This window comes from Anomalospiza imberbis, chromosome 16, assembly GCF_031753505.1.
Source record: "Anomalospiza imberbis isolate Cuckoo-Finch-1a 21T00152 chromosome 16, ASM3175350v1, whole genome shotgun sequence".
NCBI classification, from domain to species: domain Eukaryota; kingdom Metazoa; phylum Chordata; class Aves; order Passeriformes; family Viduidae; genus Anomalospiza; species Anomalospiza imberbis.
Genome location: NC_089696.1, coordinates 2,454,676 through 2,472,652, shown reverse-complemented (window position 1 = coordinate 2,472,652; position 17,977 = coordinate 2,454,676). Strand labels below are relative to the sequence as shown.

Below are 17,977 nucleotides of genomic sequence, written 5' to 3'. Positions count from 1 at the left end.
ACACCCGGGATGTGCAGGATGGACACCTCGGGCAGGGCTCATGGCCAGCAGCCCTGGATGCCATCCCGGACACACCTGGGTGTCTGCAAGGGCTCTGGAGCTTGGCTTTGGCTGGTCCTTACCCTTCAGACAGCTCCTGTGAGAGCTGGTGACTCCCTGCAGCCCTCAGGACACAGCCTCCAGCAGCCCCCTGTGCTCCTAGAGCTGCACCTGAAGCTACTGGAACCAGAAAATATCTCAGCCCCTCCCTGCATTATTCCTTCTGCTGCTTTATTCTCCTGCTGAGGTGCCTCTGCACGAGCTGGCCCACGCTGCTGGTTTTTGAAGGAGCACCAGAGGACAGCATCAAACACTTTCTGGTTGTTGGAGCAGGTTTCCCCCACCAAAGGGCCCCGTTTCAGAGGCAGGACTGCAGGGAACACCTGCAGCAAAGCCCCCTTTCATTCTGGCTGTGCAGAAGAGATCAGAGACAGACATGGGGACTGCAAAGGCCTAATTGAACTTCCCGGGCCAGTTAGAGACAAGAACACATCAAAGGGTGAACATTTCACTGTGAATTGCTCACTGAGCTCCTTTAATTGATGGTGTCTTCACTGACCAGGCCACTGCCTGGGGAGTGATGAGGAAGAGCTGCTGCTGCTCCCAGTATGGAGAAAAGGGCTTTGCTGGGGGATCACCACCACTGCTCGGGGCACCACTGGCACCAGGGGCTCAGCCCAGGCTTCCATCCTGAAGGGAAAGGCAGTGGGCTCAGACCCTGCTCCAACAGCCCCTCCCAGCCCTGCAAGGGCTTGTCAGGAACCACCTGGGCAGGTGGGGCTGGGCTGGTGCTTTGTCACCCAGCACCTTCTGTCACTTACCCACTCTGTGGGACGTGCCACTTGGCTCTGTGGGAGATCCAGGTCTGTGAGGGACCCAGCCCTGGGGACACTGTCAGGTCCCTCCTGCAGTCTTGTGCTTCTGGTGGGAGAAACAAACCCCAGCAAACTCCCTGGGAGGGAGGATGAACAGAAGTTCCAAGCACCTTGGCCTTGCACCATGGACCAGAAACTCTGCCAGCTTTTCCTGGTCCAGCTCCATCTGTGCTTTCTCCCTAGAAGAGGTTTGACCAAAGAAAGGAGTGTTACCTGTACCTGTTGGTGAGGCTGCATCAAAGCCCCCACAGTGCCCATGTCCCCTCAGGGGTGGGCTTGACAAAGGCAGGGCTGTCTGTGGGCAGGGACCCATTGCAGAGTCTCTGACCATGTTCACATGGATCCAGAACATCCTGTGGGGCACGTGGAGGGGAGGAAAGATGCCAGGACACAGGCCTTGAGACACTGTGCATTGCTCCTGTGATCAGACATCCCCTGGGGCTCAGGAGTTCCCACCTGCACATGGCCAGTGCCTGGAGACGACTTTGGGGCTGGTGGAGAGGCCACAACGCAGTGCCTCTAACACAGGTGGAGCTGGGAGCACTCTCAGGCACGGAGATATTTCCCTCTCCGCCCCTGCTTGAAGAGCAGCAGGACTCTGAGCAGATACACTTAAAAATAAACAGCAAAGCCTCAGCGTGGTTTGGCAGCAGCTGAGGGGGAGGAAGCAGGTAGATGCTCCTTCTCTGGGTGATGATTCAGAGCATCCTCAGAGCTCTGCAACAGGATGTGGTGCTGGCCCTGCTCAGCAAGCCCTGACAGAGGCTCTGGATGGGGCCAAGGTGGGTTTGAAACCAAAGCAGGCCCTTCATCACTCTGCCTGCTGCCCCACAACTTCCTTCACAAGACAGAGAATGTACAAGCAGTTCCCAGCCCTGGTGACAGTGGTGACACTCGGGTGCTCCCCAGGTGACCCACAGAGGGCACAGGGGCACTGTCAGGGCAATTCATGCACTGCTGTGCTTGAGGAAGGTCGTGCTGTAAGTGGTGCTGGTGAAGGCACCAAGTGTGTGGCACTTGAGGTCTGGGACAAGCTGGAGGGCCCAGCTGTGCCCCTGCCAGTGCAGGGGACTCTGTCTCAGCCAAAAGCCGCTGAATGAACCCCTGGCTCAAGCACAGCCAGCACAACAGCTCAGAGTGGGCTCCCTCCCACACTGCTCCTGATGCTTCTCCTCTTCTTCCACCAGGGACATGGACAGGGGCTGAAGAGCCCCGGGTGGGGCTGTGAGCTGGCCAGGGGGACACGGGGTGGCCCATGGGACTCTGCTGCCACCACAGCGCTCCTCGCCCAGGGACCACCCATGTCACGGGAGGCTTCTGATGGAAGGTGAGTGGTGGCTGGGCAGATCTGTCACCTTGGGGGCGTTCTGGGGTCAGAAATGGGATGAGGTGGGGCACCAAGGTGCGAGCAGATCCAAGGCAGTGCTGCACTGGCACCGGGGGAAGGGCTGGCTCTGGAGAGAAATGATCTTGCTCAGACTTTTTTTCCCTGCATGGGTTTGGATCCCAGGAGAAAACATCATTTCATGACGGTGTTCTTCAGTCTCTTTGGCTCCAGTTTCAGTAGCTGCTGCCCTGACCTAGCAGCTCCTAACAAAGCCTCCTGCCAGGGCTTTGGGATGGCAAGGAGGGCTTAGGCAGGGCACTCTGGAGGGCTCTAGCTCACCCCTGCTCCCTTCAGAGTCAGGGGCAATTCTGCACTGCTGCCTTTCCTGTCACCCACATTCCCAGGGCTGACCCACCTGTCCCTCTGTCCTGTCCCACAGGGGCCTGGGTCAACCGGTGCCACAGGCAGCTGGCGAGGGCCGTCTCCCCGCAGTTCCTGGAGGACACCATCTCCCACCTGCGCAGGCTGGAGCGCCTGACGGCCGAGGAGGCTGCCCAGGTGCAGGCAGCGAGCCCCCTGCCCGAGCAGGTGAGGGCTGTGGTGGATGTCCTGGCTGGCAAGGGCAGCCACAACTCCCGGTCCCTGCAGAGCTTCATGGAGACCTCCAGCTCGCAGCTCCACATCGCTGTCCATGGTAGGCAGCCCGGCCAGGGCGGCTGCACTCGTGGCCTGGTGCTTGCTGGAGCACCCTGAGGTGTGCACAGAGCTGGGGGTGCTGGCAGCTCTGCTGGGGGCACCTGTGCAAGTGATGGTGCCATCCCAGGGACTCTGCTGGGGAAGGGCACAGCCAGGGGTGACAAGGGCTCTCTGCCAGGTGTGAGGGACCTTCCTGCAGGCCCCTCACTGCCCTCTGCACACCTCTCTGGGCAGCTGAGGAGTTTTTAATGTCCTCAATGTCCAGATGACACCAGCCAGTCCCAGCGCCAGGCTGGGAACAGGAAAAGGACGGCTGACCCTGACCCCACGCGCTGGTGGCTGCCCCAGCTTCGGGCTCTCTCTGCAGCCCTCTTGCCAGGAGAGCTTTCCCTGGTTTCCCTCCTGGCTGGAAGGCTCCAACCTCGGCTGGTGTCTGCTCCGAATCTCTCACACCATCATCCCCTGCTTGTCCAGCCTTTACTGGGGGGTTTAATTTCACTGTGAAACCTAAGCCAGGTGAGCAGGACAGGTCCAGAGGTGGCCACCAGGTTCAGCCAAGAGTCCAGTTCATCAGAGAGTCCATGGCAATGAGGCAGGGATGAAGTCAAGTTGGGAAGTCAGTCGAGAGGTCAGGATCAGGCCCAGCAAGGGTAACCAGGTTCAGACACAGTCCAGTGGCCACCAGGCAAGGGCAGCGCAATGCACAAACATCAGCTCCTACAACATAGCTTTAGCTGAGGCTGAAGGCTCAGGGCTGAGCTTAAATGGGCTCCTGGACTGACTGTGAGGCTGATCAGGGCCCTTTAGGCCTATTGGTGCCCTCTGAGCCCTGCCATCCCTTCCCACCAGGATGTAGGGGCTCCATCAGGTTTCCCTCTGCATGGGAATGGCAGAAAAGTGAAGCAGCTTCGGTCATTTGCCTTTGTGGTTCCTCCTCTTCCTCCTCACCCCTGTTTCATTTCTCTGTGCAGAACCCATGGTGCAGAAGCACGTGGAGAGCCTCCAGAGCTCCTGTGGGAATGGCCTGGAGACAGGAGCCCTGCAGCGCCTCACCAACCTGCTGCTGGTGGAAGGCCTGACCGACATCCAGCAGAAGGAGCACGACATCCTGCAGGTTGAGACCACCAAAGGCCTGCCAAGCGTCTCCAAGAGCATCCCCCTGGAGAAGCTGTTCCTGCCTCTCTCCAAAGTCAGTATCCCCCCTCGGATCTCTGTCACCATCGGCGTGGCCGGGATTGGCAAGAGCACTCTGGTGAAGCTGTTTGTCTGCAGCTGGGCAAAGGGGGAGATCAACAGGGACATCATGTCTGTGCTGCCCCTCACCTTCCGGGAGCTCAACACCTACGAGAAGCTCTCTGCTGAGCGCCTCATCTGCTCGGCCTTCCCCCACACCACCGAGCCCGGCTGCATCTCGGCCGGAGCCGCCCGGACCCTGCTCATCCTCGACGGCCTGGATGAGTTCAAGACCCCCTTGGATTTTTCCAACGCAGTGGTTTGCACTGATCCCAAAAAGGAGATCCAAGTGGACAACCTGATCACCAACATTATAAGGGGAAACCTGCTGCAGGAGGCCTCTGTGTGGGTCACGTCACGGCCGGCGGCGGCCAGGCAGATTCCCAGCGGGCTGGTGGACCGCATGACGGAAATCCGAGGGTTTGGGGCTGCAGAGATGAAGGACTTCTTGGAGCAGATGTTCCCGGGCAACAGAGACCTGTCCAGCCAAGTCCTGCAGCACATCAGGGCTAACAGGTCGCTCCAAGTCCTGTGCACCATTCCTGGTTTTTGCTGGATTTCTGGCTCCTCGATCGCTTATTTCCTAAAACATAGCAGCGATCAATCCCAAGAAGCAACTGTGGTCCCCAGGACCCTGTCAGAAATCTACTCCTATTATTTTAAAATGGCTCTGAGTGGTGACTGGCTGGAAAAGCCGAGAGAAACCCTCAGGATTGAGCAGGCTGTGAACACCAGCAAGAAGCTGGTGGGCAGCCTGGGCAGGCTGGCCTTCTACGGGCTGCTCCGGAGGAAACACGTGTTCTACGAGCAGGACATGAAGGCCTACGGCATCGACCTCTCCCTGCTGCACAGCTGCCTCTCCACCCGCCTCCTGCTCAAGGAGGACATGCAGGCCTCCACAGCCTACTACTTCTCCCACTTAACCATGCAGGAGTTCCTGGCAGCTCTTTATTACTACACGGCGGCCAAGCGGGCCATCTTCGACCTCTTCACGGAGAGCGGCATGTCCTGGCCCAAGCTGGGCTTCCTCAACCACTTCAGGAGCGCCGTTCAGAGGGCGCTGCAGGCCGAGGACAGGCAGCTGGACGTCTTCATCCGCTTCCTCTCGGGGCTCCTGTCCCCGCAGGTGAACAAGCTGCTGTCGGGGTGGCTGCTGGCGAAGGACGAGCACGGCGGGTTCAGGAGCCAGGCCATCGGCGTCCTGCAGGGCTGCCTGAACGCCGAGCACGCCGTCTCCTCACGCGCCGTCAACGCCATGCGCTGCCTGCACGAGATGCAGCACACGGACACCGCCAAGGCCGTGGAGGAGGCCATGAGGAGCGGGAGCTTGGCCGGGATGCTCACCCCCATGAACTGCTCTGCCCTGGCTTATCTCCTGCAGGTCTCTGACGTCTGCCTGGAGGAGACAAACCTCTCCAACTGCCTCACCTACAATGTCTGTAAGAGCCTGCTCTCCCAGCTCCTCTTCTGCCACAGCCTCAGGTGAGTCCTGGTGGGATTGCACCAGGAGTGAGGAGAGATGCCAGGCTGTGACTGTGGAATCACAGATTGGTTTGGGCTGGAAGGGAACTTAAAGCCCATCCAGTTCCACCCCCTGCCATATCCAGGGACACCTTCCACTATCCCAGGGTGCTCCAGGCCCTGTCTAGCCTGGCCTTGGACACTTCCAGGGATCCAGGGGCAGCCACAGCTGCTCTGGGCACCCTGTGCCAGGGCCTCCCCACTCTCACGGGGAAGAATTTAATTGTAAATTCTAATCTAAATCTCTCCTCTTTTAGTTTAAACCTGTTCCCTGTTCAAAGTACGGGAGGCTGCAATGAGTTCTCTCTCCCCTGTGACTCATCATCCCAGTGGGACTCACAATGGGTCCACCAAACCTTGTCCACCTGCAGAGAGCCGCCCTGGGGGTGGCTCTGGGTCAGCTCTGCTTCTGTCCTTGAGCTTCTCCATTTGGGACAGGCAGATGGCAGGGGAGGATCATCCTTTGTTCTCCAAACCCTTGCTCTTGCTCCTTCCTTGTGTCTCCTGCAGGCTGGACAATAACCAGTTTAAGGATGATGTGATGGAGCTGCTGGGCAGTGTGCTGAGTGGGAAGGACTGCCAGATCCAGAGGCTCAGGTAGGACCTGGCCCAGGGCAGATGGGATGTCCTGGGGATGCAACGTGGAGCTGGGGGCAGCGCAAAACCAGGGTGGGGGTCCCCCAGGAATGTCTCTCCCACTGTTTCCCCAGAGTGTCTAATGACAAGGGCAGCCCCGCACGATCCCCTGCACCCAGGCACAGTGACCTTACCCCAAAGTTGACTTTCCCAGTCTTCCTGGAACTGCTGCCTCCTCACTGTTCCTAAAAAAAAGGCAATAAACCCATGGGTTATCCTAACCAACCACTTCCCAAGGTCACAGCAGATTGCTGGACACTTGAGGCAATGCATGGACACCTGCTGCATGGAGGGGACAGGCTCCTGACCCCCATGCAGGGAGGTGCCTCATCCCAGACAGATGGGTTCCCACTTTCCCCACGTCTTCCTCTTCCTCAAGGTTGCACAGAGTTCCCCATGCTGCCATCTGAGCTCCTTTATAGGACACAAATGAATTTTATGTCCAGAAAGGGTGTCCTTGCAGTCCCTGCCTGGTGTCCACACCAGGAGAGCATCATCACTTTGGTTGTACCATGAACCAAATGCTCCCCATGGCTCTTCTCTGCTCACCCATCCCAGCTGCGTCCTGGGACATGCCAGGGTCTGTGCCAGTCTCTTTCTCCTCTGGAAAAACACCCAATTTTCATTTTTCTGGGCAGCTTGGCAGAAAATCACATCAGCAACAAAGGAGCCAAAGCTCTGGCCAGGTCGCTGCTGGTGAACAGGAGCCTGATGGTGCTGGAGTAAGTGTCCCCCCCTTGGCCAGCTCCCGTGGTGCCGACATTCCCTCTGGGAACCTGAGCCCACGGCGGGGCTGGATCCCACCTGGCCTCACTGAGCTGGGGAGGGTCTCCAGCCCCTAAAGCCACCACCACGAGCTGCTGGCCTGACGTCCCACCTCAGCAGTGCCATGTGGAGGCATCTGGCTTAAACTGGGCCTGTGCCAGTCTGGCTTTGCTAACCTTGGCTTTTCTGCCTGTCCCGCCCCAGCCTGCGGAGCAACTCCATCGGCCCCACCGGAGCCAAAGCCCTGGCTGACGCCCTGAAAAAAAACCAAATCCTGCTCTCCCTGAAGTAAGTCTCAACCTCTGGAGCAGATCCCCCGGGCAGTCCCCTTTCTGTCCCTCTTCTGTCCCACTGGGGTTTTCCCAAGCTCCAGGGGCCAGCCCATGGGTCAGCCTGGGCATACCCTGGTCAGTTGTGCTGGGCAGTGAACACGAGTGCAGCTGGCACAGACCCAGGGACTGGGGCAGCCCTGGGCCACAAAGCTGGGATTCTCCTGCCTCTTGGGGAGCGAAGGGAGGGGCTGGGGTTGCGGTCCAGGTCGAGGTCCTTTCTGTGCATGGGAGCTCCCAGGGTGTTGTTTGATGGAAGAAGGAATGTCCCATGGGAGAGGAGGGAAGGGGACTCCTGGTCAGGGATGCTTGGGTGCCAGACCCCTTTCTCAAGGCAGGGACAAGGGCAAGTAAACCCCAAGGCAGGTGGCCACTGCCCTGCAGCCCTGCACAGCCCCTGGCCCTGCTGTGGGAGCATCCACGCGTGGCTTCGCTCCTGTGTCCCACAGCCTCCAGCACAACTCCATCAAGGAGGACGGGGCCACCTTCCTGGCCGAGGCCCTGCTGACCAACCACAGGCTGGTGACCCTGCAGTGAGTGACCCGGACATGGTGTCCCCCCTCCAGCCACCCAGCAGGGTGGGTGCCACCGATGGGGACATGGCACCTGCCATTCACAGGTGCCTTCCTGACTTTTGCAGCCTGCAGAAAAACGCCATCGGAGCCCAGGGCGCTCAGAAAATCGCGGAGGCGCTGAAGCAGAACTGCAGCCTGAGGGAGCTGATGTGAGCACGGCATGAGGTGGAGGGATGGCAGTGCCAGCCACATCTCCTGGGATCTGTGGGCAGGAGTGGCAGGAAAGGGGCAGCCCATGTGACAGGCAGGAGGGACGCTGCTGGCTCTGCCCAGCGGGGTTGGTGTGGATAGAGAGAGCAGGGCCTTTGGAGCAGCCCTGTGGAGATGCTCTCTGTGCCTCCAGGGATGCAGGGAGCCACATAAAGAAAGGAGAAGCTGTCTCCCCTCTGGCAGAGGGAAGCAGGGGAGCTCCAGGCCCTGAGGAAACATTAAAAGCTATTCCAGCTCAAACCAGCCACGAGACAGAGGTGTACGTAGGTGGGAAATGAGGTGGCAGCGAGTTCGTGCTCGTTGCTGCAGCAGGAAGGGCCTGGGGCAGGTGAATCCCTTGCTGGCAGTTCCAAGCTTCCTCTTCTGTCTCAGACTCTCAAGCAACTCGGTGGGAGACAATGGCTCCATTGCCTTGGCCGAAGCTCTGAGGGTGAACCACAGCCTGCAAAGCCTTGAGTAAGTTCCCCCTCCGTGCTTGGACTCCTCAACAACAGAGCTCAGCCTCCTCCTTCCAGCAAAATCTGCCACCCCTCAAGCCCTCAGCCCCTCCCCATGTCTGTCCCACTCCACATTCCCTGGGTGTTCAGGCTGGAACACGATGTGGCAGCTCCAGCAGCAGCCAGGCTGGCCCTGCCTGCACCGAGGGGCACTGACAGAATTAATCCTAAAACCCAGTGATGACTTTTTATTCTGGCTTGGAGGAAATCAGTAGCTTTGGGCGTTTTCTCTCTCAAAAGTGATGGGAATTGGCTAAGGAGGGAGGTAATGGGCTGGGGCCTGGCAGAGTCAGGCTGGAATGGTGCCACCTTCACGCCCCATGGGAACAGCCCCTGGAGAGGAGGGCTGATGGCTCCTGCTGATGAGTGGCTATGCCCTGCTTGTGTCCCTGTGACAAGAATCCCAACCCATGGGAGCCACGTGCCCAGCTGAGCCAGCAGCCACGGTGACCGGTGGGGACAAGGGTGTCCCAAAGTGCTGGCAAACCCTGTCCCCTCTGCTTGCTGGGGCTGTGCAGCTGTGGTCAGCAGGAATGGCTGATCCCGCCCTGGATGCTCCCAGGGCTGGTCCTTCTGCCTTGGCTCCCCCACCCCAGACATGACCCTGCAGCCCAGCTGTGATGCCAAGACTGGCCCATCCTCACACCTTCCCTGTTTGTCTCAGTCTCCAGAGCAACTCCATCAGCAGCGCAGGGGTCGCGGCGCTGACAGCAGCTCTCTGCTCCAACAAGGGACTCCTCAGCCTCAAGTGAGTGACAGTCCTGCGGCCACCCTGGCCAAAAGCTGCTGCTGGGACCTGGGAGCTCTTCAGCAGCCTGGGCTTGTGCCTGGTTGTTTCCACAAGTGCTCTGAGATGCTGAAAGCAGCTTTGGTCCCTCCTCCAGCTGTGAGGAACTTCTGTCTTTATCTTTCTCCCTTTGGGACAGTATTCATTCAGCCACATCTTGGAATGACAGGATGGCAGCAGGGATGGGAGGCTGGCAAAAAGCCCTGATGGGCCACTAGTGCCCAGAGCAAACACAGGGAATGGAGCTGCAGGAGCTGATGGGGGTGGTCTCAGACAAACTGCTCTACTCAGCTGGTGGCCTCAGCCCCAGAGCAGGAGGCAAAGGGGGCCCTGGGGAGCAGCTGATCCAGCCCTGCCTTGGCTGCCGCTCCCCAGCCCCGTGTGTTTCCCCAGCCTCCGGGAGAACTCCATCAGCAAGGAGGGGGGCCCTGCCATCGCCCGTGCCCTGCGGAGCAACAGCACCCTCAGGAAGCTGGAGTAAGTCCCATGGGCCCCAGGAGGGCACTCAGACCACCCCATGCTGTCCCTGGAGCTGTTTTCAACTTTTCTGTGTGACCTGAGTCCTCTGTCCCTTCAGCTTGGCGGCCAACCTGCTGTACGATGACGGGGGCAAGGCCATCGCCTTGGCCATCAGAGAGAACCGGGCCCTCACGTCCCTGCAGTGAGTGTCCCCTGGGCCTGCCTGGGTGTGAGGCCCCTTGCAGGGACATGGGCAGGGACACTGCTCCTGGCCCTCAGCCCCTCCAGGCTGTGACATGGCCCCCCATGGCCACCCTCCAAGGGAGGTGTGCTGTGACATGCTGGATGGACCCACGGGCTCTTGCACATCCCTGGATGGGTGTGGATGGCTGGATGGATCAGGGCACGCTCACAGCCCAAGGCTTCACCTCTCATTTTCTCCTGTTTGCAGCTTGCAGTGGAACTTCATCCAGGCCAAAGCAGCCACGGCCCTGGCACAAGCACTACAGTCCAACAGCAGCCTGGCCAGCCTCGAGTAAGTGGGGACACGGGTGGATGGGTGCTGGGCCCCACTGGTAGGGCCCTTAAAGCTCATCCAGTGCCACCCCTGCCATGGGCAGGGACAACTTCCACTGTCCCAGGCTGCTCCAAGCCCCAGTGTCCAGCCTGGCCTTGGACACTTCCAGGAATCCAGGGGCAGTCACAGCTTCTCTGGGCACCCTGTGCCAGGGCCTGCCCACCTCATTCTTCCCAGTGTCCCATCCATGCCTGCCCTCTGGCAGTGGGAAGCCATTCCCTCTTCTGCTGCAAGCCCTTGTCTTTGCACCTGGTTGTTTCCAAAAGTGTTCTGAGATGCTGAAAGCAGCTTTGGTCCCTCCTCCAGCTGTGAGGAACTTCCCTCCATCTTTATCTTCCTCCCTTTGGGACAATATTCATTCAGCCACATCTTGGAATGAATCTCTGCAAACCCTTGTCCCTAGTCCCTCTCCAGCTCTCCTGGAGTCCCTTTAGGCACTGGAAATCTGTGTCCCCATTACATGTCCCTGGCTGGGGATGCTCTAAATGCCTTGTGGCCCAGGAGCTCTCCCAAGCCATTTGGGAATGCTGGGCCCTGTGCTGGCCCTGTCCCTGCCCCTGGTTGCCAGGCCATGGGCACACACAGCCCTTCTGTCACAGCCTGCAGGAGAACGCCATCGGAGACGAGGGAATGGCCGCCCTCTCCGCTGCACTGAAGGTCAACACCACCCTGGCAGATCTCCAGTGCGTATCCAGGCTGCAGCAGGGCCCTGCTGTCACAGCCTAATTATCCTAATTAACACACCATGGCCACCTCAGGACTAGTGCTGAAGGGTCCCCGTTCCCTTGCAGCCTGCAAGTGGCTTCAATTGGCGCAGCTGGTGCCCAAGCCCTGGCAGAAGCCTTGATGGTCAACAAGAGCCTGCAGATCCTGGAGTAAGTGCTCCGTGGGGCCACCAAGTGCCCACGGCTGTGCCACTGATCCCTGGGGTGTCTGAGAGCCTGGCCCTTGGCTCGGCACCGCTCCTGCCCTGGCGTGGTGATCTCTCAGACCTGTCCCTGGGCTCGCTGGGTGCAGTCACTTCTCCCCCTCCTCCCGTTTGGGGCCACCCCGGGCTGTCCTGCCTCACTGCTCCTTTGTTTGCAGCCTGCGGGGAAACTCTCTGGGCCCGGCGGGGGCCAAGGCCGTGGCCAACGCACTGAAGGTCAACCGCAGCCTGCGCTGGCTCAAGTGAGTGTCCCACCCCCAGGAACAGCCTGTCCAGACATCCCCTTAGGAATGGCAGTGGGATGGCCAAGCCAGTGGTTCTCAGAAGGGCAAACCCTGAGCAGGTGGCTCTTCCCAATGCCCAGTGCATGCATTCCCTCCTGGTGGCCACATGTGCTGGTGCTGTCTGACCCTCCTGCCTCCCGCAGCCTGCAGGAAAACTCCCTGGGCATGGACGGAGCCATCTGCATCGCCACGGCCCTCAAGGGCAACCACGGCCTCACCTATGTCAAGTAAGTGGCTGCTGCAGTGGGTGGGAAAGGCAGGGATGGGGGAGACCATGGGAATCATCCAGGGACCTTCCCCACTGCCAGCCCTGCCCATTCCTGGCTGCCCCACAGGGCAGGGGCATCCCATGCTCCTCCCAGCATGGCAGCCACCACCCCCACACAGCTCCAGACCCCTCAGCTCCCCTCCAGGGATACCTCTGGGCCAAAGAACCACCTCAAAAGACAAACACTCTCCAAAACCAGGGGAGAAATGGCTCAGCCCCTCCAGCTGTCCAGGGCTGTCTCCAGCTCCTCACTTGGCTGCCTCAGGGCTCTCAAACCAGAGTGCCCTTGAGCAGCGTCCTGCACAGAGTGGGGCGGGCACAGGTGCTGCCGGCTGCTGGTGCAAAGCTGGGCAGCATCTCCTGTCCCCACCAAGGACCCTGCTCTGCCTCGTGCCCCAGCCTGAGCCCTCTGTCCCTCCCAGCCTGCAGGGGAACCGCATCGGGCAGTCGGGAGCCAAGATGATCTCGGACGCCATCCGGACCAACTCGCCCGACTGCGTCGTGGACGTGTGAGGGGCCCTGGCTGCAGCGAAGGGACCTGGGGTCCCCCTGGCCTGGGTGACTGCAGGGAGATCCTTGGTGCCCATCTCAGGGACGAGAATTGGGGCAAGGAAAGCTCCTGAGCTCCTGGCATGGCCCAGGAGGACCGAGGGTGTCGAATCAGGAGTGCAGGAGGGTCAAGACTCACGCTGAAAGCCGAGGGATGTGTGTGCCCATGTCTATGTTCATCCAGGCCCTGGGGGAGCTTCAGGGAATGGGGGAAATGCAAAAAGGAGCGAGGAAGGGCAGATGCCACATGCCAGACCTTGTTTTTGTGGGGGATTTACCTGCTGGTGGCAGCAACTCCTCCTGTGCTTTGTCACTCCTGGCTAAAAACAGCCCAGTCCAGCAGGCTCCCCTTGAAATCACAGATGGACACGAGAGATTTGCTGCTGCCTTGTTCAGATGGGAGTGATGCTGTGGACCTGGGCACTTCCAGCAGGTCCTGGCTGGTGCTGTGCCCTCAGTGACCGGTTGGTGCTGGCCAGACACACCTGGAGTGTTCTCTATCAAAGAGAGAGCTAACCCAAGGCATAGGAGAGGAACCATCTAGAAAGACCTTGGGAAATAAGGAGTCCTCAGGAAAAAGGAGGAGTAAAAGGGGAATGTAAGAGGAACTGCACTGCCCAAGGGTGGGATGTTTCCAGTACATCTTGGTGCTACACCAGAACTGTCTCAGCTCAAACTTCTGCCTCTCAGCTTCAGGCTGGAGCTCTTGGATCTCTTGCTGCTGTCACTGGTGTTCTGTGACCTTGGGATACATCTTCCCGATGTCACAGCTGCAGGGTCTGTCCCCAGCAGGTCACCTTGTGCCTAGGAGAGCTAAGGTGGTGCCTCTGTGTGTGTGACAGAGACCCAGTGGCTCTCCAGAGGTGCCAGCTTTGCAGGTGACCCAGCAGCCAAACTGAGAACCCTTGGAGCCCCCTGAAGCCACTGTCCCCAGCCAGGACACGCTGCCACACTCAGGGCAGCCAGTGGCTGCTGCAGGGACCTGGGGGCTGATCCCAGAAACACTGGGCTGAGCTCTGGAGATGTAAATGCTTGGGAATAAATTAGTTCCTGGATGAGAAGATGCCTCGTGCAGCCTTGCTCTTGCACTGCAGGACATTTGGGATGGGCTGCGCTGCACTGCCCTGGGCTGAAAGCTCAGTTCACTGGCACAGGTGCTGCTGCTGCTGCTGCTGCCTGGCACGAGCAGCTGCAACACCAGCAGTGGCTTTGCCAAATGCCTGCTTGTCGGAACTCACCCGTGTGCTGGAGGCTAGGTGGCACTGCTGCCTGGACAGAGAGGCTCTGCCTCTGTGCACAGCGGGTGTGGAGTCACTTTTCCATCTGGGCCTACAGTACAGGAAATAGAAACCGTGCCTCAAACTGCAGCCCAGAATGGGAGACTGGGCCCGGTCTCAGGGGTCAGATCATCACAGAATGGTTTGGGTTGGAAAGATTCTCAAAGCCCACCCATTTGCATCCCTGCCATGTCCAGGGACACCTTCCACTATTCCTCCAAGCCCTGTCCAGCCTGGCCTTGGGCACTGCCAGGGATCCAGGGGCAGCCACAGCTGCTCTGGGCACTCTGTGCCAGGGCCTGCCCACCCTCCCTGGGAACAATTCCTTCCCAATATCCCATCCATCCCTGCCCTCTGGCAGTGGGAACCATTCCCTGTGTCCTGTCCCTCCGTCCCTTGTTCCCAGTCCCTCTCCAGCTCTCCCAGAGCCCCTTTAGGCCTACCTGGTGCTGCTCTTTGTGCAGACAAGCCCTTGATTAAGTAAAGGATATGTTTAGGATAAATAGTTTTAAGCCAGATTTAAAACCAATTGAGATGCATTCCCAGAGCAGCTTTTCATCCAGTTTTATTAAGCCAAAGAAATCTATTTGGACATAATAAAATGCAGGGAAATCGGGCACACAATGCTCACTGGAGTGAGGCTTCTGGCACTGCAGTGCACAAGAGCCAGTTTAGTGCAATTATGGAAATAAGTGCACATTACTGCGATTCTCATTATGGATAAACTGCTCATGCTTTGAGATTCACAAACCTGGCAATCCAAGTTTAATTTTCGGGTTTAATGAACATTATTTACCAACTCCTGAATTCACACTGACACACACTTTTCAGACAGCAGGGTATTAGCTCCTGGCCTCTCGAAGCTTTGTGCTTCAAGAGGTCTCCTGCTACTGGAGGGTCAGAAGTCATTATCACTTTGCTCCAGTGGCTCTGGCTTCCTGACTCGGAGACTGGATTTGCTTGGGGAAATTTCCATGCTGTCATCTTCCAGATCATCCTCCTCCTCCTCATCTTCATCTTCATCCAGGTCAATCTCACTATCCCCTGAGTCGTCCTGCAGGACAGGGAACAGGAGTCCATGACCAGCTCAGCTGTGCCATGGCCAGGCCTCCTTGCCAGCCCAAAGTGAGGGATGGCAGCGCTGCCTTCCCCTGCACTCCCAATGGACTGCAAACCTCCCTCCCCACCCCACGGGGCTGGTGAACACAAATTCCCTGACTTCTGCTGGCTCTGGGCTATTAAAAGCTTGTCAGGGTGTTTAACATTCAGGTGACAGCTACTGTGAGCCCACAGAATGGAGGGGAAGAGGAAGAGAATGAAGCCCAGGAGAGGAACCCCTGCAGAGGAACCCACCTGAGCCTTGCGCCGGCCCGGCTGCACCGGGGCTGGGGTCCCCTTGGAGAGCCAGAGTGGAGGAACACGAGAGGCAGAGCAGGAAAAAAAAGTACAAGAACATAAAAGAGAACAGAAAGTACCCAGGCTGGGAGCAGGGGAGAAGGCAGCAAAGGCAGGCACAGCTCAGGTATCCTGTGCCACACCAGCAGGTGACAGAGGCTGGGCACACGCCGCTGGCTCTTCCTAACTCCATGAATTCTTGGAGGGGCTCTCAAAGCAGCCTCACTGGTTTCACTCCCTGAGCTGGGACAGAGGCCTGCAAAGATCCCTGAGCTCTGAGAAGCTGCAGTCAGAGGGCAGAGCCATGAGACAACTGCAGTGGCTGCAGCTGAGGGAAGTCAGGCTGAAGGCTTTGGCTTTCCATCCCTGGATGTGCTGGAGCTGTGCCAGCAGGGACAGAGCTGCCAGCAGGGAAGTCCAAAGGGAACAGAAATCACAGAGGGTGACCTTCCAAATCTGTCAGTAACATGGCCAAGGACAATCAGGCAGCACTGGGACTAAAGTGTCAACATCTTCACCCACAGCACAGCACTCTGCCCTTCCCAGAAATGGGTCTGGGTGTCCAGGAGGTAACAACAGCCTTCACCACACCCATTCTGGCAGGAGCAATGAGCAGAGCATGGACTGGAAGTTCTTCTCCAAGACACAAGGTGAGGGTGCCCCAAAAGCTGTGGCTGCCCCATCCCTGAATTGTTTTAAGTCAGGTTGGATGGGGCTTGGAGCAACCTGGTCTAGAATGGGTGGAACAAGATGGGTTTTAAGGTCCCTTCCACCTCAAACCATTCTGGATTCCCAGAAATGTCTGAACTCCCCTCCTTGAGCGTTGTCTGCTGGATTGAGACAGAAAGGTTCCACCCACACTGGGAATTTACAGCAGCACAGGCTCAAACACAAACCCACAGCGGTACTAGTCCTAGCCCTCTCCAAAACAGTGTTCCAGCACCACCTGGAGAGAACAGCCCCACTGCTCCTGGGATGGCAGCCGCTTTTTGGGATGCTGGGGAGAGCTAACTGCAAATGCCAACCACATCCCAGCAGCTGGCTTCAGCTTCCTGGTGCAGATGTGGCCACTCAGGTGTGCCCAGAGGCACAGAAAGGCTGCCCATGGATGCCAAAGGCTGGGCACAGACACAGAGCAAGTGCCTCCTGTGCAAACCTGTGTGTGCCTTTTACACTGCCCACTCACATGAAAACCACAACCAAGAGCAAGGCCAGGAACTCTGGGGCAGCAGGAATCCCAAGGGCACAGCTCACAGTCCTGCCCTCATCCCTGCCCCATCCTCCAGAGGACTGATGCTGCCAGTACAGACCATGGACAGGGCTCCAAGGAGTGCCTTTTTAGGGCAAAGAAGGGGATTTAGGTCCATGCATTTAACTCCAGCTGCACTACACTGGTCCCTCTTCCCAGAAATCTGCCCCACAGCTCACAAGAGGCTCCTGCAGCCTGTGTGCCACTAGTTCTGCACTGCAGGGTGGGGTGAAAGCACGTGGGGCACACAGACTCCAAGAACAAAGGAAAGATAAGGAAATACACGTCTGTGCTGAGGAAAGGTGTCAGCCATTGGAAAGGAGGGGAAAAGCAGGCCTGGGGTGTGAGGATTCAGCAGGTAAAAAGGTGTCTCTCCAGCTGAGGAGAGGGCTGGCATTTAAAGCCCTGTCAGAGAAGCTCTGCAGACACATGAGATGGTTACTCACATCTTCCTCCGTGTCTCCACCTTGCATTGATCCCATGATCCGTGTGCCAACTCTTCCTGCAGGAGGAAAGAGAACCCCCATCAAACCTGACTCATGGTCACAGGAGCAAAGAGAACCCCCATCAAACCTGTCTGGTGGTCACAGGAGCAAAGAGAATCCCCATCAAACCTGACTCATGGTCACAGGAGCAAAGAGAATCCCCATCAAACCTGGCTGGTGGTCACAGGAGCAAAGAGAACCCCCATCAAACCTGACTGGTGGTCACAGGAGCAAAGAGAATCCCCATCAAACCTGGCTGGTGGTCACAGGAGCAAAGAGAACCCCCATCAAACCTGACTGGTGGTCACAGGAGCAAAGAGAATCCCCATCAAACCTGGCTGGTGGTCACAGGAGTAGAGAATCCCCATCAAACCTGACTCATGGTCACAGGAGCAAAGAGAATCTCCATCAAACCTGGCTGGTGGTATAGGGAGGGAGGAGGAAGGGTAAAGCTCAGGGTGCATCCCTCAGTGAGGGGATGAGATCTCAATTAATGCAGTCACCCCCTTGTTAAGCCTCATTGCTCAGGAGAAGGTAGGAGGGAGTAGGGCTGACAGTAATTAACACTGGACTCAATGATCTTGAAGTTTTTCTCCAACATTAATGATTCTGTGATTCTAGTTCTAGTCAGGGTGCTATTTCCAGAGCAGTTCCAGCATGATGGTTCTGGCAGGACAAGAGGTAATGGACACATTAAGAAACAGGAAATTCTATCTGAACCAAGAAACCTTTTATTATGTGAGGGCAGTCAAACACTGGAACAAAGTTGCTAAGAGAAGTTTAGGAGTCTCCATCCATGGAGACACTCAAAAGCAAACTGGATGTGGTCCTGGACAAGCAGCTCAAACCTCCTGTTAGACCAGAGAGGCTGCTCTAGATCATCTTGAGAGGTCCTTCCAACCCAAAAAAATCCATGAACTGACACATTTCTTCCTGTGCTTTGGGAACACACAGAGAACAAAAGCCTGGTTTTTCCATGTGGTGAACTCTTTTTCCTTTAGAGAGCTCAGACCCTT

At 57.9% G+C, this 17,977-nt stretch overlaps 2 protein-coding genes across 5 annotated transcripts in view; one reads left to right on the top strand and one right to left on the bottom strand.

Annotated features, from left to right (window-relative positions):
- Positions 1-2,084: 2,084 nt before the first annotated feature.
- On the top strand, positions 2,085-13,531 carry NLRC3 (NLR family CARD domain containing 3). Of its 3 annotated transcripts, XM_068206546.1 has the most exons (18): positions 2,085-2,241; positions 3,909-5,296; positions 5,552-5,652; positions 6,202-6,288; positions 6,966-7,049; positions 7,297-7,380; positions 7,871-7,954; positions 8,062-8,145; positions 8,579-8,662; positions 9,368-9,451; positions 9,884-9,967; positions 10,068-10,151; positions 10,401-10,484; positions 11,126-11,209; positions 11,318-11,401; positions 11,613-11,696; positions 11,882-11,965; positions 12,429-13,530. In XM_068206546.1, the coding sequence occupies exons 1-18, from the start codon at positions 2,235-2,237 to the stop codon at positions 12,517-12,519; spliced, it is 2,766 nt and encodes a 921-aa protein (XP_068062647.1). In that variant the 5' UTR covers positions 2,085-2,234; the 3' UTR covers positions 12,520-13,530. The 3 variants fall into 3 exon arrangements, with proteins under 3 accessions (XP_068062647.1, XP_068062646.1, XP_068062645.1); XM_068206545.1 differs by having other exon boundaries at positions 3,909-5,652; positions 12,436-13,531; XM_068206544.1 differs by having other exon boundaries at positions 2,086-2,241; positions 3,909-5,652; positions 12,429-13,529.
- Positions 13,532-14,381: 850 nt separating this feature from the next.
- Positions 14,382-17,977, bottom strand: part of CLUAP1 (clusterin associated protein 1) — a 57,404-nt gene continuing 53,808 nt past the window's right edge. The window contains exons 11-13 of one of the 2 annotated variants that reach the window (XM_068206518.1): positions 16,923-16,978; positions 15,186-15,227; positions 14,382-14,886 (exon numbers count right to left, since the gene is read on the bottom strand). In XM_068206518.1, the coding sequence (XP_068062619.1) occupies positions 14,731-14,886; positions 15,186-15,227; positions 16,923-16,978 (254 nt within the window). In that variant the 3' untranslated portion in view covers positions 14,382-14,730. The remainder of the gene's footprint in view (positions 14,887-15,185; positions 15,228-16,922; positions 16,979-17,977) is intronic. The other variant, XM_068206519.1, reaches the window with a different exon arrangement.